Below are 26,255 nucleotides of genomic sequence, written 5' to 3'. Positions count from 1 at the left end.
CCTCCATTGTAAAGAGGTTCTCGACCCTTCGAAACATATTGTTGATATCATCTGGGAAGCGCGTTAAAAATCAAAACGTCTTGGGAGGAGTTGGGACGCGTCACAGGTTGGGTGTGGGGACTCGAACTTACCTTGGTAACTAAAGAAGAGGAAAACGAAAGTTTGCGACATCTTGTCGCCGTGATTATAAGTTTGAGCTGAAGCTGTCCAAACCGGCAAATAGTCTCCTCTCAAATTCGTCACAGAGGTTGAAACCGAGACCAAGTTCTCAAAAGAACGTCCTCGTCCTCAGGCTCTGTGCCATACAGATCGTACATCTCCTCCTCAAACAGAGAAATAACACGATCGGAGGCGAGGAGAGCTAGTTCTCATTTGCTCTCGGAGCTTCTACATTCTACGGAAGGCTGAAGATGTACCTTTACCGGACAGCGACCACCACCGGGAGACCATCACTAAACATTTTATCCCCTGGAGCAGACCTCACCAACGGAATAATCGCCCACTACCATAGGTGCAGCTACTGCATTCGTCAGAGCCAAGGCCAACAAAAGTTTTGTAAGCAGCTGCAAGGCATGCAGGCGATGTCGGAAGCAAGGGTCTGCCGAAGCGTGTTAGTTTCGAGGCCGATGTTGCCGAGGATGATGGTGATATCGAGGAGGACAACTACGAGTCCGAGGGTAGCTATGAGAGCGAGCCTGACGATCCCGAGTTGGGCTCTCCCGATGCTCGCGACAGCCCCGGCCCTGAGTAGTTGGTGAGTGGCGTTCGCCCCCTCTACATTGGCGACTTGGTTCCGTTTCGGTTCCGTGGTACTTCTGGGTTGTGTTTGTTGCATGGTCTTTGGTGGTCGAAACTGGTCCTGGTCGGTAGCTTGTCGGCGTCGTCTTGGTGTCGTGTTGGCACCTTCGTGGGATCTCTTCGTATCCGGGTAGTTAGTTCAGGGGTGTCGTAGACGCACTCCCGCCCCCCAAAATCAAAGATCAATCTGAGCTCCCCAGTAGCTCCTAGACAACCCGCGAACTTGAAGCAATACTATTGCGAAAACTGCAATATTCCGTTCGTGAACGCCCAAGCATTAAGCCAACACCAGCGAAGAAGCAAGGGACACAAAGCAAAAGTGGCCGAAAAGGCGACAGTTTGAGTAGGATGTACTCAGGCGCCGCGCATATCCCTATCAACAAGCTTGCGGAGCATGGCGCTGCTCAGAGGGGGAGGGGGCGCGTTCTTCTGGCGCTTGGCAGCGGGGGCGGTCTTGCTGTCGCAATGTCGAGCACTCTATGAATCTTCTTCTTGTCAAGTGGTGAAAGGTAGAGCTTTCCATCCAGCGAAACCAACAGGGCGTGGTACCTAGCTTTCCGATGCATGAATCACGTTGAGGATGGCTTCGAGCCCAGGTGCAAAGGTAAAATCCGCCCAAACCATCGGTTTCTGGGGCTGCACTTCGTTCCCAAACAAGGGCGGGAAGAAATGATGGACTTTAACCATCTTCGTGCTGATCTCCCAAAAAGTCCGGCTGTTGGGTGCCCCTGACCTCTTCAGCAACAGTCACAAGAGGTTGCTCACGCCGCTCCAGGTCCCACCATCTGTCTATGTCAATGGATAACTCGAGCGTCTTGAGCTGGCGTAGGTCCTGGAGCCAATCCAAACTTTTTGACGGTTTTTTCTCCCTTCCTTCCATGCGCATGTTCTCGCGGCGAGTGTTCCATTGTAGCCTGACGTTTTGGGCGTTCGTTCTGAAGAGGGGGGTTCCTTGAATAAGGCGCGTTACGCTCCCATGGTTGCCTTCGAGCCACCCGAGCGGATGAAAAAGGGACGGAGGCCAATCGTACCACAGGTTGTATTGGGCTCGGGGGAAAGCCCCAATTATGAGCCTGGGGCACGACGGCGGCCGGGTTGTTGTTGCCGCGAAAGTTTTAATTCTGGAAGCAGACGAGTTGACGGTTCATGAGCTCCTCTGGAGTAATCGGGAGGAAGCACAAACGACTCAGGCGACGGTGGATGGCGGTGACGAGAATCTGAGCACTGGTACGAAGGTTGGCGGCGAGGTTGCCGGTGTGCTTTAGAACCCCAGTATCGTTGTCCATGTCAGATACTTCATGGTGGGCACCCCAAAGCACTGTTCCGGTAGTGCAAAGTCGGTTCTCGGCCTCCTTCATCTGCTTGTTGAATTCTTTCCCCGGTGCCCGGGGCGTTGCGTCGGGCGGCCACAACCTGCTGCTAAAAGGCGTGGCTGGTGAAGGCAATGTGGCTGAAAGTCACACATGCGTGTGGACTGGCAGGACGAGTACAAGCTGCTGTCTAGCGTAATGGAAGGTGGTCGCTCTCCTTTAGCTTAGCCTCCTCAATGCTAGCTGCCTCGTTCGCCATCTTTTCTCCCACGTTAGGACTGTGGATCTGCAAAGTTTGCGATGACTCCTTAATGGCAGGCTCGGCTGGCTGAGGGGGGAGATCTGAGGTTCCCACAACCTGCAAGACAACTCCCTCCGTGGTTGCCGGAGACGTCATAGTGGGCAGCCCACTCTGGGACAATGGTTACATCCCAAAACAAAGCGGCTTCTAGAAATCCGTACACAGCTTCGGCTAGGGGCGAGTGCCGCGAAGGGTCCTATGCCGGCAAGTGCTTGGCGGCGAAGTCGTGAAAACGTTGGCGGGCCTCGATGATCATCAGGAATAAGGCCTGGAAGACGTGGGGGTGAGCTCTTATCCCAGCGTGGTGGCCTCTCTGGTTTGCTCCATGAAGTAGTCTTCGTAGGTAATCCCACACATTGGAACATTTGACATATCGACGGCATTCGGACGAGGAGCTCCTCGGGGCTTCAATATGTCGACGCTTGATGCTCGAGGCGCTGTTCTAATGATAGGTTCGTCATGACTGCTTCTCTTACCGAGTCTGTCATGGACACAGCAGAGGCATCCGTTGCGTTCAGCTGTCTTCGTTACATAGGAGGAGGTGGTTGTTTGGAGTTCGACATTGTGAGTGGTGATGGCTGTGATGTCGTTCAAGTGCGCTTCACGGTTTCATGGCGGAGTGTCGCCTTGGGGGACATGTTTTTCTCAATTCCGCTGTAGACTTTCCACCTTATGTTTCTTTAATGACAAGTCTCCTGTTCTAGTCTCCTTCCTACTCGTCCTCTTTCGCAGCAGCGGCATCACACTCTCTCCCTGCATAGCCAAACTCCGACCAGATCTTCCGCCGCTGAAAGAGAGCACCGCGAACTTTGCATTGGTCGCCGCCAACTCCCCACGCACCGCCTCCAGTTTTTTGGTGAATTCTCCCATTCTCTGCAGTCAATACATTGCGGATGGTGATAGACATCGGGATGTCGCATTCGTGAAAATCCACGAACCCTTCGAAGGTACTTTGAACTTGTTCAAATACCAAAACACGCCTATCAAAGACACAGCTGTGCTGGGCGTTGTTGGTTATCCCGGAAGCTCCCGCTGCCGTGTTGCTTAGGCTCGAGAAAGCCGAGACGGTGACCATGTTTCTCAACCGGGCCCACGTACCGGCCGATCTGCTCCTGAACAACAGTCTGCACAGTTGACGATGTGCGGGTTCCATAGGTGATTAATGTCAGAGGCCAGGGGATCTACTGGGCGTGCACGTGCCCAGTTGGGCTGGGATATGCGGGATTTATCCAGATGCCAGAGCTTCGAGTCTGCAGAGCCAGTCTTACACACATATATATACAATTAAGCCACGTTGAACCCATATCGATTATTCCCAGTAATATCACAATTAATCGCCCTCTTCTTCACTCTCTCCCTCCCCGTCCTCGTCGCCCTCCTCCTCACACTCCCTCCTTTGACTTCGAGCCCAGCGCTCCCTTCTCGCCAGGGGCATATTAGCGAGGCGATCATTAGTCAGCCGTCGCGGTCTGATATGCCCCCAAACGAAATCTTTGATCCAGACCGCCGGCCTACCAGCCGGACTGGATCGAGTGCGCCGAAAGTAGCTTGGAGGCTGGACAATTGTACCATTTGGAAGGTGACTGTATGTCCGCTCCATCCACGCCACTGCCCGCCTGCGCAGTTCAGGCTCGGCTAAGCCCGTTGGGTCCGTGGCGTAGTCATCGTCGTTTGGTAGGTTCTCTGTGGGTGATTCAATTGAGGGGATGATTTCCTCAATCTCGACGTGAACTTGGGCAGCATGGTTTGCAGCAGGGTGAACCGCATTCTCAGTAGCATGATCGGTGTCATACTGGGGAGCAGAGGGAGCAACTTGCTCGCTGGAATAAGGGACCGCTTGGTCACTGGATCCCTGGAGAGTATGCTCGCGAGAGGAGTGAGCAACTTGCTCGAGGGGAAGCGAAAAATCTTCTTAGGGAGAAGCAGCGCGCTCGGTGGGCAGCTGGGTTGAAAAGTTGTTGTTGTTGGAAGACATTTTGGATCTGTGTGTTGACACTTTGTTAGATCAAAACAGAGAGCCGGGAGACGAGTGAGGTAGTGACTTACTCTTATGTGTGGTATATAGAAGCCGATCTTGATGGTTGCGGTTGTCGCTGGACTACTTTTGGGGTTGCAGTTGAATTGATCGATGCTTGGTTGCGCGAAGCTGGGAGAATGGAAGTGAGCAATTTGGTGTAGAATGAAGGCCGGGAAAGAAAGATTGAGGAGGGGCAAGCCTCGACAAAATTTTAGGCAGCAAGTTCAGACGGAAAAGACGGAAGGTCCAGAGGCGGTCAGGTGCTGACGCGTGAGGAAGGAGCGCAAGACGTGAGTGAATGGTGTTTTGGGGTCCCGAAAAGGGGCACGCGGCAGGCAATCTCTACCACGTTCCAGGTAGGCAAGCCAGTATCGAAGGCATACCGGGAATTCCTAGCCAACAAACCCGTACAACTCCTGGAGAATATTTGCAATAACTGCACTGTCGTTGAATGTCCATCTCCAGCAACAGAGCCGCATACATGAGTCCCATGTCTAGTGGAATCAAGGGTTCGAATCCAATACGTACCTCTACCCGCCCTACGAAAAAGAGTCGTACTCTTATCGAATTTGAATACATCGCTAATTTATTTAAGAAGGCTGCCCTTAAGACGGCCGCCCCTAAGAAAGCTCCTAAGAAGGTTGCCCCTAAGAAAAAGGCTACTCCTAAGAAGGCCGCCCCTAAGAATAAAGGGAAAGGGAAAACGCCTACTCTAGAATTAAAGCCCTCTCTAAAACCTGAAATCGAAGCCGAAGCTACCTCCGTACCCTCCTCCCCGTTTATACGGCTAGCCCTTATTAAACTTTTTGACAATAATAACGAAGATAACGACGACAAAGAAGATGAGGAGGAAGAGGAAGAATAATAGCTCCCTAATCTCCCAGTCCGCTTTACCCCTAAAAAGAAAGCTATTAATATGTTATTCTACTTCTTTAACAATAATAACGAAAATATAATATTCTTAACCCTAGCCCAACCGCGTACTTATAAATAAATCGCGCTACTTCCTAAGCCCGCTCTCCCTTTTTATATTTAGGTAGAATTTATAATTATAGGGTTATACTTTACTACTTTTAAAGTTAAGCCCCCTGCTATTTTAAACCGCAATAATTATAAAAAAATCGAAGTTAAATAAGAGAATAGTAAAATATATAATTAATAATTTAGGACAATTTTACTTAAAGAGGTCCTCCGTTTATAGATAGGGTATATTTAAGAAATTATTACTAACGCGGCCGCCGTTGGGGTTAGGCACTAAGTCATCCTTTATAATATTATATATACTACTAGTATTTATAATAATAACGGGAGGAATAAAGTTACAATTTATATAAAGATTATTATAGCTGCCTAATTTAATAGTAGTAATTGCGATTTTAACAGCGAGGGTATTATAAAGGTATACTTTCGTAATAATACCGTTTAATACTATACTTTTACGCTCGCCTTTACTTTTTACGTTTTCGACCCGCTCGCTATAATATTAACGCCTATCTTTATTATTAATTTAATTACTAATTCGGTTACTAGCGTACCCTCTACCTTTACCCCCTTTTATAATATAGCTAATCCCTTTATAATTACTATATCGTAATTATTATACGCATTTATCACCCCTAAATTTAATATAGGGAGGAGGAATATAATTAATATAATACTAAAGGAGATTAATACATTTAATAAATAAAATTACGAACGAGAAGTACATAGAAAATATAAGTCCCGCGGCACTACGTACTATAAATTCTTTTAAACGTAGAAATATAATACCAAGTACGATTATAAAAATTATAATAAGGGAATTAATTACTAAATATATTACCTCGTTGATAATAATAAAATATATTATAACTTCTCTATTAAAAATACGGGTAAATAAGTAAAAACTATCGCAATTGTGTATATTATCGTACGAAATCCCCCTACTTTAATTATTTAAAAGACAATTATAATAAAGACCGCCGCGGCTAATATTAATTTGAATAGCGGGAGACGTAGCGGTAATAAACTCCTAGTATATATTAATATTATTAATAACGTTAATAGCGGTCATAGTAATACTCGTATAAAATCTATTAATAATCTTTTATAAATAATATTAAAAAGGGAAGAGAAATTACTAGTACTATATTACCCTTTATATTAATTATACCTATACCCGCCATACTAACTAATATATTACCCTCTATATAGCTACCCTTAATACCTAATTCTCCCGCCTTTTCTGTAATGGCATTTGTGGGATGCATCTGTCATTACAACTATATAAGACCACTTGAGCGACCGAATTGCCAGCTTCGGTTACTTGTACCCTTTTGCGGGGACACGGGCTGGTTAGTGTAGTGGTCTGCCAGCACCGTGACATTTTCCTCCTTCTTCTATTATAGCTACTTCTATTATTACTATACCGGTACTAAGTATTATAATAACCCTACTAAGCGCCGCTTCAAACGCGCCATTTAATTATTAAATTACTATATTCTATAATTACCCTATTAATTACGAAATTTTAGTAATTAAATGTAACACTCTACCTTTATCTATTATATTTATATAGGTACCTTCTATTTTATTTTTAATTATATTTCTAGTTCCTCTATTAATTATACCTCCCTTTATTACCGACGAAGATAAATCCCTTCTAATTCCCTCCTCTCCGCTATTACCTCCGCTATATAACTATACCTTAAACGAATTTATTACTAAATTCTTTAAAACGTTTTACTAGGAATATTATTTTAAGAAAATTATAGTAGCAACGTAGGCATCGCAGGCTCTAATTGTATTATAGGAGGTATTTAAAGGATTAAACGCCCCCGCTATAAATATTATAGCGCTTAAAGACTAACTAATTAAATAGTTTATAAAATTGGGTTTTATAATAGAATTCTACACTTCCTTAAAAAGTAGTATTAAAACCTTCCTCAAATAAGAGTAATTAATAATCGCCCAAGTAAATTGCTTCTATAGTATACCTTCTACCTTCTAATTAATAAATTTAATTAAATATTATTATTTCATATTAAACTCTTAATACGGCTTTATAGTATGACCGACCGATACTACCGCCCTCGAATTTAATATTACGAAAATATTTACCTCTCTAATAAGTAATACGACCGCTAATGGTAATATATTAAACGAATTATAACGAATCGATATATAATAAAAGAAGTAAATTATTTTAGCTATAAGGGGGGATTCTACGCTTTCTAGCAATTTCACATACTCTTTTCATTATTATATAAATAAATACACTTCTTGTCGCGGCGGTGGCAGACCACTACGCTAGCCAGCCCGTGTCCCCGCAAAGGATACAAGTAACCGAAGCTGGCAATTCGGTTGCTCAAGTAGTCTTATATAGTTGCGACGGATGACCAGGCTGTCACACTTCTAGTACTTCTAGCGCTTTTAATACTTCTAGCACTTTTAGCACTTCTAATATTTCTAGCACTTCTAGCATTTCTAATGCTAAATTATAATATAAATTATATATTACCCTTTATACTACCTAATTACCCTCCCCATCTACCCTCGCCTAATAACGTTATTAATCTTTTTAAACTCCTCCAATTGGCTAGTAAACAAAATCGCATAGTCTTTATCAATATTATTAATACCCTCTATAATCAATTTCGCATTTTTAAAGTAGCTACGGATTTATTATATTCTATACCTAATACTTTTAATAGTTCGATAGAAGAAGATAAGGAAATCTTTATTAGCTATCCTATCGCTACCCTCGTCGTTATATACCTACTTTATATACTTCTTAAAATTATTAGAGTACGCTTCAATCGAGTTGAATTTTAAAGAATATAGCGGTAAATACTAGAATAATACACCCGTACTAATATACGTATAATAAAACTTATTACGTAAATATTAATTCGCGTTATTTATTATTAAAATATTATTATAATTAAGAAAGGGATTTATTATAGGAAGGAGGCGATTTTTTAATGATTTAATAAACTTTAGAGTATTTATTTATCTCTTAAAAACTAGTATTTCGAATACGCTATTAACTAATATAATTGGGAGAATATAATATTATTTACTATATTTAAAATAATTCGATATTATTATAATAGCACCGTAGGGAACTTAGTTAATATAATAAACTCTATTGCGTCAGTCTATACTAAATTCATCATAAAAGACGAATATCTTTATAATAAATATCGATATTTTTATTATTTATTTTATTACTAACTTAGGCTCCTACTATACCGTTTTGAATGCTAGCTTCTTCTTTTTCCAACGCTCTTAATATAAATAGCGTTGTATAGTCTCGTCTAATACGTATATATCGTACTCGTTAACTACGAAAATATAGATCTCGTCGAAGTATAAGGATAGTTTTAATACTAATAGTTTTATAACCTTCTTTATAACGTTAATTATAATAAATAAACGATAAACGGTTACTATAGTTACGAATATACCTCTATAGCCTATATAAGGAGCTTTCTAATATTTTGGGGGGATTGAGATTATAAGACGGGCTTGCTAATAATATTAAAATTTCGTTTATATCGATATACTATACGTACGCTCACGCCAGCGGCCGTTGTAATATCATCAATATACTCGTCATTATAGAGTATTAGATTTACGACAGCTCGTTAGCTTACGTTAGGAACCTTTACTATGTTGTACGATGAAAAGATTAGTAAAGACAATAAAAATGCTAAATAAAACGATGGCTAATATACCAATATTGAAATGCTGGCTTTTTGGTGCAGATTTCAATAATTTACAATGCGATGTGGTTAATTTGCGTTGATTAAAACGGTTAAATCTAGTCAATCTATCAAATCTATATTCAAGTCGGTGTTGTGGCCAGCTCAACCCAACTAGCGTGCCAAGACTGTCAAGGCGTTTGAGGGTGGGAATGGTGTTGGCCGGTTCCGGAATGACGAGTGTCGGCGGGGCAGTGGTCGGTGGTAGGCGCCGCGGGTAGGCGCCAACGACCGACATCTGCATAGCAAGTTGCCTCTTTCCGAACTTAACCCGCCCAAGCCCAACGGAATCCCGACAATCGATGCGAGATGCGATCAAGGCGCACCAATCTCTCCAAACAACATCATCATCACGGACCCCGAAATCGCAGATGGCTTCAAGGGCATGCTGATCGACCTTGATATGGCCAAGGTTCGAGATGACAGCCCGAGCGGAGCGCGACAAATAACTGGACTCCAACTACCTTGCAGACAAGGGCTGCAAGGTACAAATTCACTGGATGCCTCGGTGCTCCACATTGAGCGCGGTTATCGCCGACCATGCCGCCGGGCTGTAGGGACAAGAGACCACCATCTACAGCCAAGAAGATTTGCTTCCCGAAAAGAGAGATGGAATTATGGACAAACTCCACCAGGAGGTCAGAGATGCTGCCCGTATAAGTTTCAGCCTGCCCCCGGACGACCCTAAGGATGAACGCCCTACCAAAAGGCGGAAGACTGTTGAGCCAAGGCACGAACGACACTACGAAAAAAATACGAAGAATACTGGCGTACCTCAAGTCGGACGCGCCCGTCTCTTGCTGAGACACCGTATTCTCCCAACGCTGAACCCCACCCGCTAGCAGGGTGGCATTGAAGTTGGTGAGTTGCAAGAGTCCTCGATGGTCGGTGGTGTGGGAATAGAGGTACGAGAAAAAGGGGCGTTTGCCCAAGCCGCTGTCCTCGTCACACCCTTTGAGAGCACTTGGGCAGTGTCCTACTTCGCCGATCTTGATGACAGCTTCTTTGCCAAGCATCCACATCATACTGCTGGGATCGTAGGTCGCGCCGAAGTAGGCGTCGAACAATTGCCCCATAGGTCTCGATCTCAATCTCAACGCCAACTCTTTTGTGTTTGGCCACTGCCCACAACAAGAAGACCGCTGCCCCCAATGCCCGCTCTCTTGAGAGCTTTCTTGTCCCCCAAGCTCCGGCTCAGACTGAGGCCCAGCTCGTTCGCGCTTCTTCGCCTCAAGGAGTAGAATGTTTAAGTCTCTGGAAAACCCACTTTCATACCTCGATTTTTGAGGTAGAGTGTAAGTGAGTACGCACTCTGGTAGGCGAGTGGTGCCTCGAGGCGTCGGAACAGAACACGGTGGTATTTGCCGGCAATCGCCCACTTCAAATCAAGCAACACCTTCCCACTGCGACATCACTCTGGGAAACATACTTTGACTTGGAGTTGAATTTCGACAAAAACCTCAAAACAATCCTCCAATCACCAAACCCTCCAACCTTGGCTGCTCTAAAGTTGTTGACGGAATTTGCTTGTAAGGACGAATACGCTTTTTCGATCTACCTTTTGATCCTTGAAAAGCCAAAGCAACTACCATTGATTTATATTAGTAGCGGAATCAATAAAACCACAGGCACACACGACAGGTTCCAAGATTACGACAAGGGTGAACAGCTTTCCACACTAACAACAATCGCATACCAAAAGGGCTATCAAATTACGCACAAGAAAATTCTGGTATCAGCACCATGCCCTACAACAACTCCTTCTTCAATTCTATCTGCTCGTGGATTGTTTTCCTCATTGACCGTGTCGTAGGCCCAGTTGTTGGCGACGACTCCTTTCAGAGGCCCGATGATGTTCTTCGCCTTGATAGGCTTTGTGGCCGCGGGTTCGACGGTAAGTTCGTCGAGCTTGCGCTTTGTGGCAGACTTGGGAGCAGTGACCTCCGACTCGGGTTTGGTTGTGGCAGCCTTGGGTGCAGGAATTTCGCTTGGTTCTTGAAACTGCGTTGATATATAGATTATACGCATCCAAGGATAGAGAAACTATCCATACTACGTTGACGAACAACCAATGGAGCGGCTCGTCGGTACCCTATGAGGGCACGACATCGGGCTCTGGCGCCAACAGAGCAGACCACGCGACGTGATGGTATAGCCCTTTTTCAGAGCCGCCGACACGCCGGAAGGAATGCGGCTTTACCGAAAAGGTCTCGGTCGTTGCACGGAAATCCAAACATATATTGGATACAACGGCAAAGAGATGCAACTGGTGATCCGACTGTACAATGCCGCGCTGCCTCGAAGGTAGTCATCCCATCGCAATACATTGCGGATGGTGATAGACATCGGGATGTCGCATTCGTGAAAGTCCACGAACCCTTCGAAGGTAATTTGAACTTGTTCAAATAAGAACCCCTGGGGGAGGAGAAGGCAATCGAGGCCATGGCTTTCCCTCGCTTCTGATACTGACATTGTCATTTCTCAGTTCTATCACTCATGTCGAAACCTGTTATCACACCGTCGTGAAAATTGTCAGTCGAAATATTGACGAGATATAATCTTGCTCGAGGGCCTACGAAGCGAACACACTGCTCGTAGCAATTCTCCAGAAATCTCCTTGTCAACCAGCGTCTGCTCATACAGCAAAACAAAGCCGTAAGGGCGCCGAGCAAATTGTTCGAGCTCGCCCAATTGTATTGTGGATTTGAGTAAGAGTGTTCTCCGGGCATGACTATAGAAAGACGCCAACACGAGCCCGGGCCAGCCCCGCAGAGTCTTGCCTAAGGTAGGTATAACATTCTATCTAATCCTCGCCATGGACTCGAATCACTGTGCTGATACAGGAGTCGAACCTGCTCCTCGAAGGCTTTACCCCCGCGCGCTACCGTAGCGCCTTCACGAAGCCTCAAGGCCGGTGAGACGAGCGACGAGGAGGCTGCGGAAAAGGACGGTGCTCATAGTGTAGCGGCGGCGCCCGGAGCCGGGGTAGGAGTACCTGGGGCGTCAGGGGCATCGGGGGAGTTGGGGATGTCGGAGACGTCGGGGGAGCTGGGAACATCGTCGTCCTCGAACTCGAGGGGGGGGACGGGAGGGAACTTACCTTATGGACAAAAAGTTCACCATATGTGGCCTTGAACTGCGGGTCTTGTCTTTCTGAGCAAACTCTTCCAATCTGCTGGCAATCCCATTCATGATCCAGGCGTTTTTGGGAGTGTGATGGAAGACCTCGTGACGCCACTGCCGGGTCAAAACGTGCGCATTCTAAGCGCTCTCCTCGTGAGCACGGGCAATACTCTGAGCTTGTCGACGTCTGATAAATCGTCGACGGCCTTGAGGGTCCTCCGCGCTTCCAGGAACAGGTTGTTGCTCGAGACTTGGGCGACGTTGTCCATCGACGCTTCGTGTCCCTCTCGGCTCATAATGCCGGGACGGTCGTCAAGGGAGATAACAGAATGCGGTACGGCATCCTACAAAATAACAATTCTTGCTAGAACGACGACCGATAGTAAGGTATAAATATAATGTACTATGGCACGTACCCAGTCATCTGCGTGGAAGCTACCCTAGTGGTGCTTCTTGTCGAAGTCTTCGGACTGTTTGAAGTAGAGGTCGCTAGACTAATTGACGCCGGTCCGAGACGTTTTAAGATAGGTGAGATATATGGCGTAAAACGTGGCCGTTATGTGAATCTTTTGTTTGTTGGCCGGCGATTGCTGTTGCTTAGTAGGGTTCTTTAAATCGCTAATCCGGATTGTATATAGGATACCTAGTACGTATGAATCAAATTGTCTTGTTGAACCATTGCCGTTAGGATGTGTCCGTATTGGGGGTTCGTAAAGTACGCGGGAAATTGTTTAAGCATGTCGGTCTAATTGTTGAACGTGGTACCGGTCTAAAGTGTTGTCGCCGATGTTGTAGGATGTTTTCAGGTGTGTAAAAGGACCAAAGGTATGCGCCACTAGAAACAAACCAGCGAATTAGTACGAGAAAGAGTAGCGGGGCCCTATTAATGGTAGCGTAAATACGAGGTCAAAAAGGGACAAAAGCACGAAAATGACAAAAAAATAAGGACGGGAATTCCTTACTCCGATGTCACTCAGCAGGGCTCCCGCGCGAGCCAGCTTCTCCTTGCGGAGGATGAGGCGGGTGTGCTCCTTGCGGATGCGGCGTGCCTCTCTGTCCTTCATAGCCAGAAGGTCTTCACGTGCTTGTGAGGCCGCCGCCTCGGCCTTCATGACCGATTCCTCCAGTTTTCTAACTCGTTGGGCGGATGGTATTTTATTGCGGCTGCCCCGCGGGCGGCCGCGGCCGCGGCGAGGGGTATCTGCGGGTGGACGAAAATGCCGGCGGAGCTAAAAGAAGATCAATAAGCTCGGCGGAGAGTCCGCCAGCAACATCTTCCCAAGTCTAGGAGCGACTGTTAGGGGCCAGGCTGTTGCCTTCGACCAAAGCTCCCGTGTCCCGAGGCGCTGCTTGAAGAAGGGATGCACAAACCAATCCGGGGCATCCTCTGTTACTACCGCGGATGTCAGGGTGTTCACCACCTCCTCACCGGTCTCAATATCTTGCTCGTTCGATATTGTGATGGCTGGTGACCCAATGGTACGGGGTTGAAGGAGTAATACGAATCGTGTGAAGATGAGGGCGACAGATATGGTGGTGTTGAGGCTGGCGCCTCTTGGTTGTCCCTTGCGGGCATCGTCACTACGTTCAGCGATGGCTCCCCAGTCTCAAGTGAAATTGAACATCTCTGTGACCGAGCGCTGGATCTGCATAGCGCGACGGACGTGATCAAATTCGCCCTCCCAGCTGGCGCCGCCTCCTAGACGGCGCATAAGCTCCACCGGCTACTTTGGCCTTGTGCCCCTTGCTTCTTGTCTTGTGTTTGCGTAAAGTCTGGGCGGTCCGGAACGGCTTATTATAAACTCGAGAACTCGGGCAAGGACTTGAGCGTGTCTCTAAGGTCGGGGGATGCGGCGCTTTTAGGATAGTTGAAAGGCTGGGGCTGAAATGTAATTCTAGTCCGAATATCGTTTCCTATAGCGATTGGATTGATGGTAGTTGTTTTTGCCTCAACCATTATGCTGGATGGTGACGGGGTCGCGGGCCATCCTTTCGCGATATGATCTGATTTGTAGGGGCGACTGGGTTGATGCGGTCGGGGTATGGGTCGAGCACGCGGAGCATGTCTGGCGTTCCTCCAGATAATCCGCTCCCCCCTGCCACTATCATTGGGCTCCCCCTAAACACCCACCGAGTGGTCTACGACAACCTGAAATGCTGGAACAGGGAAGCGCAAAACTGGCCCGGCATTCCAATTGAGCCTGGAGAAGTCTGCCCGCCCCGTAACGAGCTCGCAAGGCCCTTCGATAGGAACACGGACTGGAGATACGCCCGACTGGATGAACATCAGGAAGTCGACACCAACAGATCAGCTCCGTTCCTAGTCCAAGCAAGAGAGGGCGACAGCGAGACCTTGGAAGTCGCGACCGGAGGAGATCCCCCCCCCGCCACCTCTAGATTGGCCTGAAAAGGCACTTCCTGGTGCCATGCTATGGGAGACCGTCGTTCTGGGCTTCATCAATATGTGGCACGCCTGCAACACCACCAATTTCTTGGAGGGTACGTCAGTCACCGCTGTCTGCGTCTTTCATGGCAGTGGACCAAGTCTCAAACGAGCTGGTGTCGCCCATCATCTGATGGGCAATGCCGGTTTGCTTTCTCGCCGCCATCCTCCGACCATAGATGACCTGAAAAGCCTCCCTACTCTCCATCACTATAGCCCACGCGAGTGGGCTATCTACGTTCTGATTTTGGAGAAGAAGGATGCCCGCCCGGCTATCTATGTGGGATCGGCTACGAATGCGACGCTTGGCGTAGCATCGAGATTTTCGGACTATGATAAGTTGCGAAATTTGTCTGTCCGTTGTCAAGATCGGGTCGATAATGGGTATCAAATTACCCGAAAGGCCTTACTTTGCACATCTCGTCTCCCCCCTCCCAACACCCGGTGTGTAGCCATGACGCAATGAATCACGGGCTTCTTATCCATTGACCGAAGGTTGTCGTTGAAACTGAGGGTGCCGCCTTCGACTCCCTTTCTCATGGTGGTGCAATGTTTGTAGTACTTCGCTTGGCTGAGTTTGGTGGGAGGCACCGGGGTGGTAACCTTCGCCATGATGTTTCTGACCTCGGCCTTGTCAGCAATGTTGATGAAATTGTAGAACAATCGCATACCCACCTGTGAGTCTTGTTGATCGACCACGGGGTCTCGGGGCCGGAGGAGGAGGACAGAGGAAACTTACGGGCCGATCGCTTGAGACTTGAATGACGAAAGGAGAAAAGGAATTTTGTCCAAGTGTCGTGTGACGAAAGGAGAGGACGCTTGAAATGATGACGGAGAGAATGTGTCAAAGAGGTGGAAGGCCGTGGTCATGCCCCGAGATTCCCACGCTATTCGCTGAAGTCCTGAAAATTGAAAAGGATCCGACGCGTCTCTTTTATCATATCACCGGATTTCTCAGAGAAAACACCGTGTCCTTTCATCTTATTTCCCTGCCGAGTGATTCCTTCCATCCCAACTCCACGATGTGGCCTGTTCAGAGGAAAAGGCCCTTGGGGAAGGAGCAGTGTTACTACCAGACTGACGGTTGTCGCTACTATTGTCACTATGACCCGTGCCGCCGCTATTGCCCGGACTTCTGCCCCTGCTACTGGCAATGCTCGCAGAAGAACCGCTTCGTTGCTTTGTTGTTTTCTCGCGATTGCTTAAGGTAGCCCATGCTGTTCCTTCCGCACGCATTGCTGCCTTTCTCTCTGTAGCTTCCTCCCCATCAATGGCATGAAGCTTCCTCTTGAGTCCTGCAATGGCCCAATGTAGAGGGTTTGATCTATTGATGCCGATGTATTCGTAGTGATCCTTCGGTCAAGGACAAAGGTCCTTGCCATCTGCATCGTGGAAGCCCCAAACTTTGTTGCTCTTCATGGACCAGAAGATGCAATGCATCGTAGCCTCGATGGCTACGAGTAGAGCGCGGATTTCGGCGGTTTGTTGGGTTGGCATTGGGAGTTTTGGGGGCGGGACGATTGTTGTTGTTGTTGCTACTGCTACTGGAGGCGGGACGACTGCTCCACGGCCTGCCCGCGTGACGTGAAGTTGGAGGTTTCAGAGTTGGTGACAGATTGGTGGAAGGAGTGGCCAGGCCGCTACAGCGTGGTGCCTTCTCTCTGCCGGTTCCACTCTTCCTCCTGGTCATCGTCAAGGTCATTGTCGCTACCCTCGTAGCTTGATGCCGCTTGGTCGTCCTGGTTATCGTTAACCTCGTCGCTGCTACCTTCGTAGCTTGATGTGGCTTGGTCGTTCCTTGAGTTGGAGTGGGCGATTGCCGGCATATTCACAATATGCTTTATAAGCTTTGCTAATAAAACGTGCTCCGAACGTTGAGTTTGGTGGCGCTTGGTCGTCCTCATCCTCGCTGAACTCATTGTCGCTCTCTTCGTAGCTTGGTGTGGTTTGGTTGTCCTTATCGTCAACGTTGATTGTTGCTGCTGCAATAGCCGCCTTTGCTCTCGTCGTAACCATTGCGTCGGTTGATGGATAGGTAGGGACCCCCGGACAACCATTGAGAGAAGAGGAACAAAATCAGAGAGAACAAGGAGGGCAAGTAAAATATCCAGTAGCGGCAGCAGCAGAGTTTTCCATTCTTCCTAAGGAAGGAACACTCGACAACATCTCCTACCCGAGGAAGGAACACTTCGTCTTAAACGGTTTCTCAATTAGCTCCTTCCTAGAACGGGCGCTATGTACATACCTAACTCTTCTTCAAAACCTTGTGCCATATTCTCAACGTGCTCCTCGGTAGCCACTGTGGAGTATTTCGTCCTGGTCTGGCACGCGTTTTTTTTCTTCCTCCCACTATGCATCTCTCTCACCCATCTGGTTCCCCGTACGATGGCCTGAACTACCACCAAACACCGATGGCAAGCAAAACCCACCAACAACGGCGCACCAGATGACCCAGCACCGACTTCAACTCGACAAGTTCGGAGTCCCACCGTCCTCACCAAACGATCACCTTTGGCACAGTCGCAAATGTTAGGGCATCCTATCTTCCAACGCGTCACCTCTGTTCACCTCATCTAAGCCACAATCTGTCCTGACGACCGCAACCGCCAGTCATGGCCCAGTACCCCATCTGAGGTTACCACCTCGCCTCGGCCTGCATGTCAGTGAGGACGATCAGGGACCAGCACGGTCTGCGGGGCTATTGTGACTTTCGGCTATGAAGAAGGAGCCAAAATATCCTTCTGGGTGCGCGCACTTAAGGGGATAACCGTAAGTTTCTCCTTCCAGTCCAACAAAGACGCAACTACTCAAACGGTATCCAGCTCAGCGACCTTCACTATACCTAAGAGAGCACCACCAGCGTCGCAGAAGCCGCCAAAGCTATTCGGCGCGGAAAGTCCCTTTTCACAGCCTGGCGTAAGTTATTGTACCCTTTACTTTATTCCGTTTACTCGAGTTCCTCCTGGCTGTTGGTGTATTAGGTTGCTGATACTCTGATGCCCTCTAGTGTCCAACATTTTCGTTATCGCAATCCCCGGTAACGCGGAGTCGACAGTAACAAGCACAATGGCTCCAATCACCCCATTCACGCTTGGTCCGACGGCAGTTTCCACGTCTACAATTAATTCCACGGTAGCAACAACAACAACAACAACAACAGACCCAGTCCTCCCTTTTATGATGGATCCGACAGCAACAACACCGATGTCATGGTAACGCGTGGCTATGGCGAACTATGAACAACGGGAAAGCCCCACCGAAAACGCCCGTGAAAGGGCCCCATAACATTCAGAGGAGGCGCGAGAGACTCTCGTCGTCCTATGAAAATGTGATCTCAGGTCCAGTTACGCCCATTCTCTATATCAGGACGACGTTATCCTTAGCAACAATAGAACGGCAAACATCCATATCACCCCGAATATCATACCTCCTCGCCTGTTCCCGCCCGGATATCGGCTGGAGAGGGAGCAATCGGGGCAATATGAGCCATCTTCGGGACGAAATTCATCATGGCCAAGGGTCCGAGCGATGTGGTCTAAAGTGACCACCTAAGGGCATGGGTAGAATGTGTGAAAGTGTTACTCCGTTACGGGGCCAAGATGGACACGGGTTCCTTCAATTTGCCGAGCTTGTTTGAGCGGGCTCATGAAGGGGGATTCCCAAGATCATCGAGAAGCGTATCGAGTGCTGATGGAGCACGAAGGTATTCCGCTTGAAACGATACCAGCGGAACACTAGGCTTGGCAGAAACGACAAAGAAAGGTATCAGTGGATGAGCATTTGACGACCTAAAGAGCGGTAGACTACAACCTCCGGGAAGACCCGAGCAATGGAAGAACAGATCATGTTTTCCTCATCCGGGATGATAGGAAGAGGGAGAGTAGCAGGATCGGAAAGGGTGTCAAAAGCAGGGCTCGAGAGGCTCATGAGTCCAAGGGTGTTCTCCAGGACCCCAAAAGTCAGGTGCTCATCGCACAGCCGGTGGTGAAAGACAGCCAGCTATCACATGCTCATATGCAGTGGTTGGTTGACTCGTAGACTCCGTGTCGAGATCGAAAGGGGGTTCGTTCGCTCCTTTTTTCGTTGGCTCCTAGGTAGAGGGGAGGAGGTGGTCCCTGGTGCGGCCTGTCATGGGACGGGTCGACCTCCGCGGTTTCATTTTCTCGAGAAACAATAGAGAACAAGTTGACGGCCATGGCTCGGCTCGGCTCGGCTCGGTAGGTCTTTAGGGTTGATGCTGTGATGTGATGCGATGTGATGTGATGTGAAAAACAGCATACTTTGATCCAACTAGACGCTTTAAGGACTCGGTGGCCGGTGCATTGGCCGCGGGAGGAGCGATTAGGGTCGGGTATTACTCCCGCTCCTGTATAAGCCGGTTCTATTAATCCAGTGAGTCATTCATGGGATCTCAGGCAGAGCGGGCAGAGTACCTTAGGCAGAGTGTCAGAAGACGGCCCGGATCTGAGAGTAGGTAGTAAGTTAGGGGGCGGGTTATCTATCCTGACTTTCTAAGGACGTCATATCCCTTCCTGAGGTACCAGAATAGCCAAGCCAAAGACAGCTAGACCAGCAATACCCTCAACAAGGAGAGATCCTCGCCAGCTTCCCGGATCTCTACTTTGAGATCCAAACTGGGCTTGCACGTTGCCCAGGTGTTCGAGGCACGAGCGGGCGCGCGGCCCCCCGACTCCGCCTTCTAAACGCGGACGGTGCACCCGGCACGACGACACCCCCTTCTCATGGATATCCATCCACCTGTCTTTCGAGACTAAGACGGTTTCCAAGATGGGCCAGGCAATAGCGCCCGCGGGGCGCCTTCCAGAACGCGTGCGGTGCACCGCCTGGCTGCTCTACACCATTCCTGTCGGGCGAGTATCGCTTGCACTGCCCGTTTCCGGCGTACAGCACGTCCGCTGCGTGGAAGACGCTTGCAAAGCCTCGCTAATGATGCGTTCTATGTACTTCCTCAGTCTCCGTGGCCGGTGTCACGGTGAACAGGGCCTGGACGGCCGGGCGCTGGGCTGGGCCTGAGGGTGAGGCACAGCAACTGGAGCTTGCTGTGCCGGTGCGACGTTGACGCTAAGAGGTTCGATGGACGCACGCCGAGAGGTTGTTGGACGCCGAGAGTCACCAACAGGTTCATCTCCTGAGGTCTCCTGAGGTAAGTACCGAGGACGGAAACTGACGGACGCTTGCTTGAGGCATCCGTCGCAGAGTAAGCAGAGTAATAAGCCGAGTCTCGATTGTCTTCGGTCCAGTCGCCAGTCCGAGCGAGGACCAGGACCAGTTTACTTCGCTCTTCACTTCATTTGGTTTCTTCTGAGTGTTCTGGGCATGTAATCCAGCTCCTTAGGCCAGCGGTCCTAGGTCCAGGTCGGCTTCTTCTTCCAACCGCAACCGTTGGATTCTGAGCAGAGGTAGGCAGCCGTCGATGACGGCCAGCTTCCTGCTTCCAGGATAAGCCGGGAAGTTTCACTTGTCTCAGTCTGAGTCCGCCGCTGGGCAGATTCTCGGGAAGCGGAGGGTCCTATCCGCTCTGATTTTGATATCGTCGTATTTGTTTTGAAGACGGTGACGGGGGCGAGAGACAAATGGTGTAAGATATTGTGGAAGATGTCGGTCATGTCGTGGACGCGGTCATTGGTCTGTCTTTCGACGGCGTGATAAGTAGTGGTATTGGATGTGCGTATATACAGGATGATGAGAAGGGTGTCAAATCCACATTTGGATGATTGGATCGGTGGTATCAGTATGTACAGAAAAATATTCGTTGGCAAGAAAGAGTCTGTCCTGATGAACTAGATATGGTGGCCTAGCATTTTTACAGTCTTGGACTGCTTTTGGATGATGTCAAGAACTGGCTAAATTGGCTGGGCCCATGTAGAAAAACTTCCAGTCAGGTTCCCTGACCAGGTAGGTAATGAATTTGGAGGACCATCATGTGGCAGCTCATGGGCCGTTTTATACCTATCCCTCATGGCCATGAAGTAAGACACATTAGTAGGGCATGGGTCATTTCGCTGTTGAGGCATGACGGGTTTCTTCTCCCTGGCCGCAATCATGAAGCCATAATGTAACAAACAGAAGGAACAACAAGTAGAGGGGAAAAGACCTGACTCATATCGAATCAAGCCGTATCATTTGGTTTTATGTAAATCCATCTGTGTAATATGTTCAAATATCTTTCCACACCAATTTTGGTCTCTATTGGAACCAGTTGATGGCCAACGCACCGGACGCACCTGTTTCTCGCACTTTTCATCATCATCATCATCACCCTTCTCTTTGATATCTTGGCAGGTATTTAACATTGTTCGTCCGCTGCTTTTTTTCACGCACCAGTATAACAATCACCATAGCCGTTCGTTGAGAGCGGAGGCTACGCTTGACCCTAGGCCAGTTTGACTATCACCATCAAACTTGACTGTATGCGTACGTAGCCCGGCGATGTATAATTTTCCTGTTGACACAAGTTGAGTCAGCTGGTGTTCCGTTTGTCCACGCCTGAGAGGGAGGGGAGGGACCTACGTCATGCCCACATGCCCAACCTTTCGGCTGGGCACGGCGATCCCCAAGACTGAGTCAACAGCTCAGGGACCGCCTTCCTTTGCAGATTTGTTTGTTTGCTCGGATTTAGAGCTCCTTCTTGCCGGTACCGGCAGCCTTGGCCTTCTCGCGGTCGCGTTTGGCATAGATCTCGGCAGTGAAGGGGTTCTCGAACTGGATAGCGACAATGTAGACAAAGAGGACCCAGGCAGTCAGAAGAAGACCAGCGGGCTTGCCGTACAGAAGGGCGGTGCCGAGGAAGCTCATGGTGGAGCCGTAGTACATGGGAGCGCTGGTGACGTTGAATGGAAAGCCGGTGACGATGCCATCCATCAGAATGCCAAAGTAGTCACCGAGGAAGGTGCCGGTGATGCCCAGGCGCAGTGTAGAGGTGATGACGAAGGTGTTGCCGAGAGCGAGAAGGGCATAGGCGGCGTATTTGACGTTGGTGCCCTCGAGGAGCGGGTGGGAGGGCTGGTCACGGAGAGCGCGCTCGTAGAGAAAGTCGCGGACAAGACCGAGGCCGAAGATGGTGGCGGCCAGGAAGTAGCAGGCTACCTGGGCATTGCCGCCGAAAGCGCGGGTGAGGAACTTGGTGCGGTGCTCTGTGGATATGTGTTAGGGAGTCTCGTTATCGACCGTTGGGCCGTTGGGATGGTTGGGTTTGCGCGGACGAACCTCTGCGGGCAACGATGCTAGGGAGGGGTTAGCTGACGTCGCGATCAGGTCGAGGACACAAGATACTCACTTCCAGAAGATGGGGTTAAAAACAATGGCAGCAGCAGAGACTGGCGCAAGGAGGTTAGCAAGATAGATCGCGAACAGAAAATGGCATGTGAATGTTGGTGGAGTCGCATACGGGCGAGGCTCGGCTTGCTGTAGTCAACAAAGTTGAACAGGTCGGCGACACCTTTGGCGACGAGAGGCATGTTGGCGATGATTTGGGGGAGGTGTTCGAAACAGGTGCGTCTGGTTTGTTGGTTCGTTGGTGGTTGGGCTGTCAAGAGATCGAGAGGGAAAGAAAAGCTGGAGGACAGACATGGTGGCCTTTAAAGAATGTTGGGACTCCCTCCGCATGGGAAGCATCGGATGGATGGGACTGGAATGGAAGTTTCCATGGGCAAGTCGAGTTGAGTTTCACGTGTCAATCCAATGACGTTATGCCCAACAATTCTCCAGCTCGCTGTAGGCTATCCCGGGTGTTGTCAGAGGCCAGGGGATCCACTGGGCGTGCACGTGCCCAGCTGGGCTGGGATATACGGGATTTATCCAAATGCCAGAGCTTCGAGTCTACAGAGCCAGTTTTACACATATATACAATCAAGCTACGTTGAACCCCATATCGATTATTACTTATAATATTACAATTAAGAGTTTCATTAATTTGATTATTGAAGCTATCGCTAACAATGACAACTGACTAAACGATTGCCAATAATATCTATGACTAAAATCAATAGCGTTACCCTCAACGGCCCCAGGGATTGGCCGGCTTAGGAAGATACCTTCATTTCTATAGCCCAAGACCTAGATTTCTAAAAGTATATTAACTTAATCAACCACATTCCCTAACTAACTAAACTAGTAGAACCTAATATCGCTAACTACTAAGGGGAAGTTATCGCTAAAGAAATTAAGGAAATTAAAAAGGACAAGGAAACTACCCTATTTATTATTGCTAAACTTTACGGCTTCTATTATAAGCGCGACTACCGTAATTATATAATTAAAAAGTCAGACTAGCGTATAGAGGTCAAGACCTTCTCTAACCTAGGTATTAAGAAAACTACACTAAATCGTTAAATATTTAAAACTATTAGAAATAACTACTGGGAAACTAATTTTACCAAATATATTAATTTATACGATTAGTACGATAATCTCAGCAAATCTACTGCTTTTAACGACTATAAAATAAAAAAAGTTCGCCTGGGCTAAATTTATTAATATCGTTAAACCTCCTAATAAAATTAATTATAATTAATATAATTAGACTTTTTATTAGGAAGCGGCTATAGCCTTCTATATTATTAGAGGAATTATTAAAATAAATAAATTAAACTTATAATCCCTAGAATTCTATACAATTATAAAATCGAATCCTTATATTATTTAGGCAAATAATTACTAATTTTAATATAATAAAGAGATTGAGAGGAATTCTTATTTTAAAATTTCTTTCCGTACTATAACTAAGCACTTTCGTAAAGTAATAATAGCGAATACCACTTAAGGAAAAAGTTACATCCTTCTATTTAAAGGTATTATATTCGCAACTATATTAAGTAGTAAGCCTATTAAAGTGGGCGCTTCTAGCGACGAATAAAACCCTAGCCCAGAAGTAAAGGGATAGGGAGAAGCTATAAATACAAATAATAAATTTAAGAAAAATACTAATCAAAATAAATATACCTCCTCTTTATTCTTACAAACTAATAAACAACTACAACAATCCCTATACAAACTTTATAAATAGTTAGGCTATAATTTAAATAAATATTACTATGCCAAATTATAATTAGCCTATAAAGACTAGGTCGAAAATCTTATCATTAAGAAACGTACATTTACTAACTTAAAGAAGGATAAAATACTTAAAGAAGCCGTCAACTATTTACGAACGTAATAGAATAACGAAGATTAAAATAATTAACTCTATAAACGCCGGGTAAGCAAGAGTAATTTCTTAATACCTACAATAAAACGTAATACTATATACCTACTAAAAAACTTTATAATCTTTAATTTAAGTATAACAATATATAACTTTAATAAAATTAATCAGTTTAAAGACCTTACCCTATTAAACATTAGTAATTATATATAAATTAGAAATAAACAGATTCCTATCGAGGGGTATAATATTATTACAATTACAATTTAAAACGACGTTAAAAATAGAAAGCTCTAACTCCCTAACGTTATCCTAATACCAGGTATAACTTATGACCTCGTCTCCTTAAAATAATTCGAAAATAAATAAATCTATTAGAACTATAAAAATAACTACTTATATTCCCACCTTACAAACTCCCTTATTTATTATATCTATTCTAAATACAAGTAATTTATTTTAAAATATATCTCTCTACAAAATAACATGAATGAACCTTCTTTTACTATATAATACACAAATTATATTAAACAAAAGCCCTAAAAAAATAAACCCCTTCGCTAGTATCTTCGATTTCGCTACCTAAGACCCGAAATTTTAATTGAACTAATATAGTAAAAATATAGCGTACAATTTAAAAGACCGGATATAATACACTACAAACTATATACTAAGACTAAATTAAAACGCTAAATACGTAGAGAAGCTTATAACTACTTAGAAGGCCTTAAACTACAATTAGCCATTGACTTCTTCTTTTATAAAAAAATAAAAATAGGGGGTTAAAATACTTAAATTTAATAATAATCGTTAACCAATAATATAAATTCGTTTAAATATATTAGTTAAACAATAAAGAACTGAATCTATTATTACATATTTAGAATCCCTCTATATAAAGCTACAAATTCAATATTAAATCGTACTTCGGGTAATCAAATATAATAATAAAATAATTAATAATAAGAAGATTACTACTTAATTTGCTACTAAGGGAACCAATATTAAACCCTCAACGCCTTATATGTAAATTCAAAACGGCGGCGTAGAACGTTCAGGGGGTATAATTAAAACTAAAGGTATAATAATATAATTACATACAAATTTTCCTTACGAATTATAGATAAGAATTACTAGAGTAATTATATATTTATATAACTTAACCCCTAAAGCGGAATATTATTAAAAATCTCCCCAAAACCGATTCGAAACGTACTACTAATTCAAAAACAATATCGTTTCTCAATTAGACCCCTTTCTTACTATCACATACTTTAAAATATATAATTGTAAACCTTTTACTCTTATAATAGAAACTATAAAAGAATAGAATAAATTAATAAAATTTAAAGACCGTACCTAGGTCGATTATCTAATTGGATACCAATTAACAAATATTTATAAGATCTAGAATCCCTATACTAACTGTATTATTATTATACAAAACGTCGTATTTAATAAAAACGAAGTCTTCTCTAATAATAACGTTAAAGAAATCTATAATACCTTTAATATCTCCCTTAAAGAACTAGCTATATAGTTAAAAGACTTTTATTAAATAAATATCATATCAATAAACATCCTATAAATCGAAATTATACCCACCGTAAGTAACAGAATTCTTAGCCCCGTTATCTAAGACTTTCCTACCAAAACTAAGAATATACTAAGGGAAAAGGAAGAATTAGTGTCTTTAAAAATACAAACTTAATCTAGGTTTTTAAAGGTCCCATAAGTATTAAAAATACCACTAGGTCTAAAAATACTGTAAAAGCCTTTAGAGCCCTTACTATTACTACCCGTATAATCGCCATCGGACTTCTAAAATACAATCTTAAATTCGAAAGATAAAAAAGAGGGCTATCTCCCTACGCCTCCTAATAATCCAACCGCGTTTCTAATAACCAACTTCTCTCGTTCCAATAAAGAATTATAGCTAACTATAAATTAATACCTTTATTAGGCCGCGTCGTTCGTATTTATAAAGGGTAGTCGACTTATAAACCTTTAGGGAAACAAAGTTATAAACCAAACCTTCCTAGAATAAGTAGGAGAGAAGGATATCGATACTAATTCCAATTATAGTTCTAAATTAAAAATAATAAAGGATATTATCAACCGCTATAAAGTAAAGAGCATATTAAAGACCCTCTATTAAATTAAATTTCCATCTCTTCTAAAATACTATAGTAATTTTAATTCTCACTCCATTAAGGAACTATTTAAAATTACAAAGAAAGAACACCTAAATAAGTATAAAGATAAGAAGTCCTAGAAGTAAATTAATATCGAAGAAGTGGGAAATAATAAACTATTCGGTTCAATATAAGTATATACATATAAATTCGACCAAGA

General features: G+C 45.7%; 5 protein-coding genes across 5 annotated transcripts; 2 read left to right on the top strand and 3 right to left on the bottom strand.

The window, feature by feature from the left end:
• Nucleotides 1–2,868: 2,868 nt before the first annotated feature.
• On the top strand, nucleotides 2,869–3,457 carry B0H65DRAFT_443212 (uncharacterized protein; the record flags this gene model as incomplete). Its single annotated transcript, XM_062825620.1, has 2 exons — nucleotides 2,869–2,980; nucleotides 3,171–3,457. The coding sequence occupies 2 exons, from the start codon at nucleotides 2,869–2,871 to the stop codon at nucleotides 3,455–3,457; spliced, it is 399 nt and encodes a 132-aa protein (XP_062680164.1).
• A 282-nt stretch (nucleotides 3,458–3,739) lies between these two features.
• B0H65DRAFT_558663 (uncharacterized protein) lies at nucleotides 3,740–4,918 on the bottom strand (the record flags this gene model as incomplete). Its single annotated transcript, XM_062830111.1, has 3 exons — nucleotides 3,740–4,317; nucleotides 4,456–4,502; nucleotides 4,908–4,918. 3 exons carry the CDS (start codon nucleotides 4,916–4,918, stop codon nucleotides 3,740–3,742), a joined length of 636 nt encoding a protein of 211 aa, XP_062680163.1.
• A 3,512-nt stretch (nucleotides 4,919–8,430) lies between these two features.
• Nucleotides 8,431–13,612, bottom strand: B0H65DRAFT_540064 (uncharacterized protein; the record flags this gene model as incomplete). Its single annotated transcript, XM_062829139.1, has 11 exons — nucleotides 13,257–13,612; nucleotides 12,465–12,638; nucleotides 12,272–12,408; nucleotides 11,761–11,902; nucleotides 10,975–11,172; nucleotides 10,730–10,756; nucleotides 9,946–10,292; nucleotides 9,636–9,819; nucleotides 9,190–9,568; nucleotides 9,064–9,077; nucleotides 8,431–8,454 (listed from the first exon to the last, which is right to left on the bottom strand). The coding sequence occupies exons 1-11, from the start codon at nucleotides 13,404–13,406 to the stop codon at nucleotides 8,431–8,433; spliced, it is 1,776 nt and encodes a 591-aa protein (XP_062680162.1). The 5' UTR covers nucleotides 13,407–13,612.
• Nucleotides 13,613–19,394: 5,782 nt separating this feature from the next.
• B0H65DRAFT_468075 (uncharacterized protein) lies at nucleotides 19,395–19,997 on the top strand. The gene has a single exon (XM_062826942.1). The coding sequence runs from the start codon at nucleotides 19,526–19,528 to the stop codon at nucleotides 19,769–19,771; it is 246 nt and encodes an 81-aa protein (XP_062680161.1). The 5' UTR covers nucleotides 19,395–19,525; the 3' UTR covers nucleotides 19,772–19,997.
• A 1,180-nt stretch (nucleotides 19,998–21,177) lies between these two features.
• Nucleotides 21,178–22,453, bottom strand: B0H65DRAFT_468066 (methylene-fatty-acyl-phospholipid synthase). The gene is made up of 4 exons (XM_062826941.1): nucleotides 22,146–22,453; nucleotides 22,035–22,074; nucleotides 21,965–21,981; nucleotides 21,178–21,891 (listed from the first exon to the last, which is right to left on the bottom strand). Exons 1-4 carry the CDS (start codon nucleotides 22,213–22,215, stop codon nucleotides 21,374–21,376), a joined length of 645 nt encoding a protein of 214 aa, XP_062680160.1. The 5' UTR covers nucleotides 22,216–22,453; the 3' UTR covers nucleotides 21,178–21,373.
• Between the last annotated feature and the right edge of the window lie 3,802 nt (nucleotides 22,454–26,255).

Source organism: Neurospora tetraspora, assembly GCF_033439725.1.
Source record: "Neurospora tetraspora strain CBS 560.94 chromosome Unknown B0H65scaffold_5, whole genome shotgun sequence".
Classification (NCBI taxonomy): Eukaryota; Fungi; Ascomycota; class Sordariomycetes; order Sordariales; family Sordariaceae; genus Neurospora; species Neurospora tetraspora.
The sequence above is the reverse complement of the archived record's forward strand: the minus strand, read 5'-3'. Positions and strand labels throughout refer to the sequence as shown.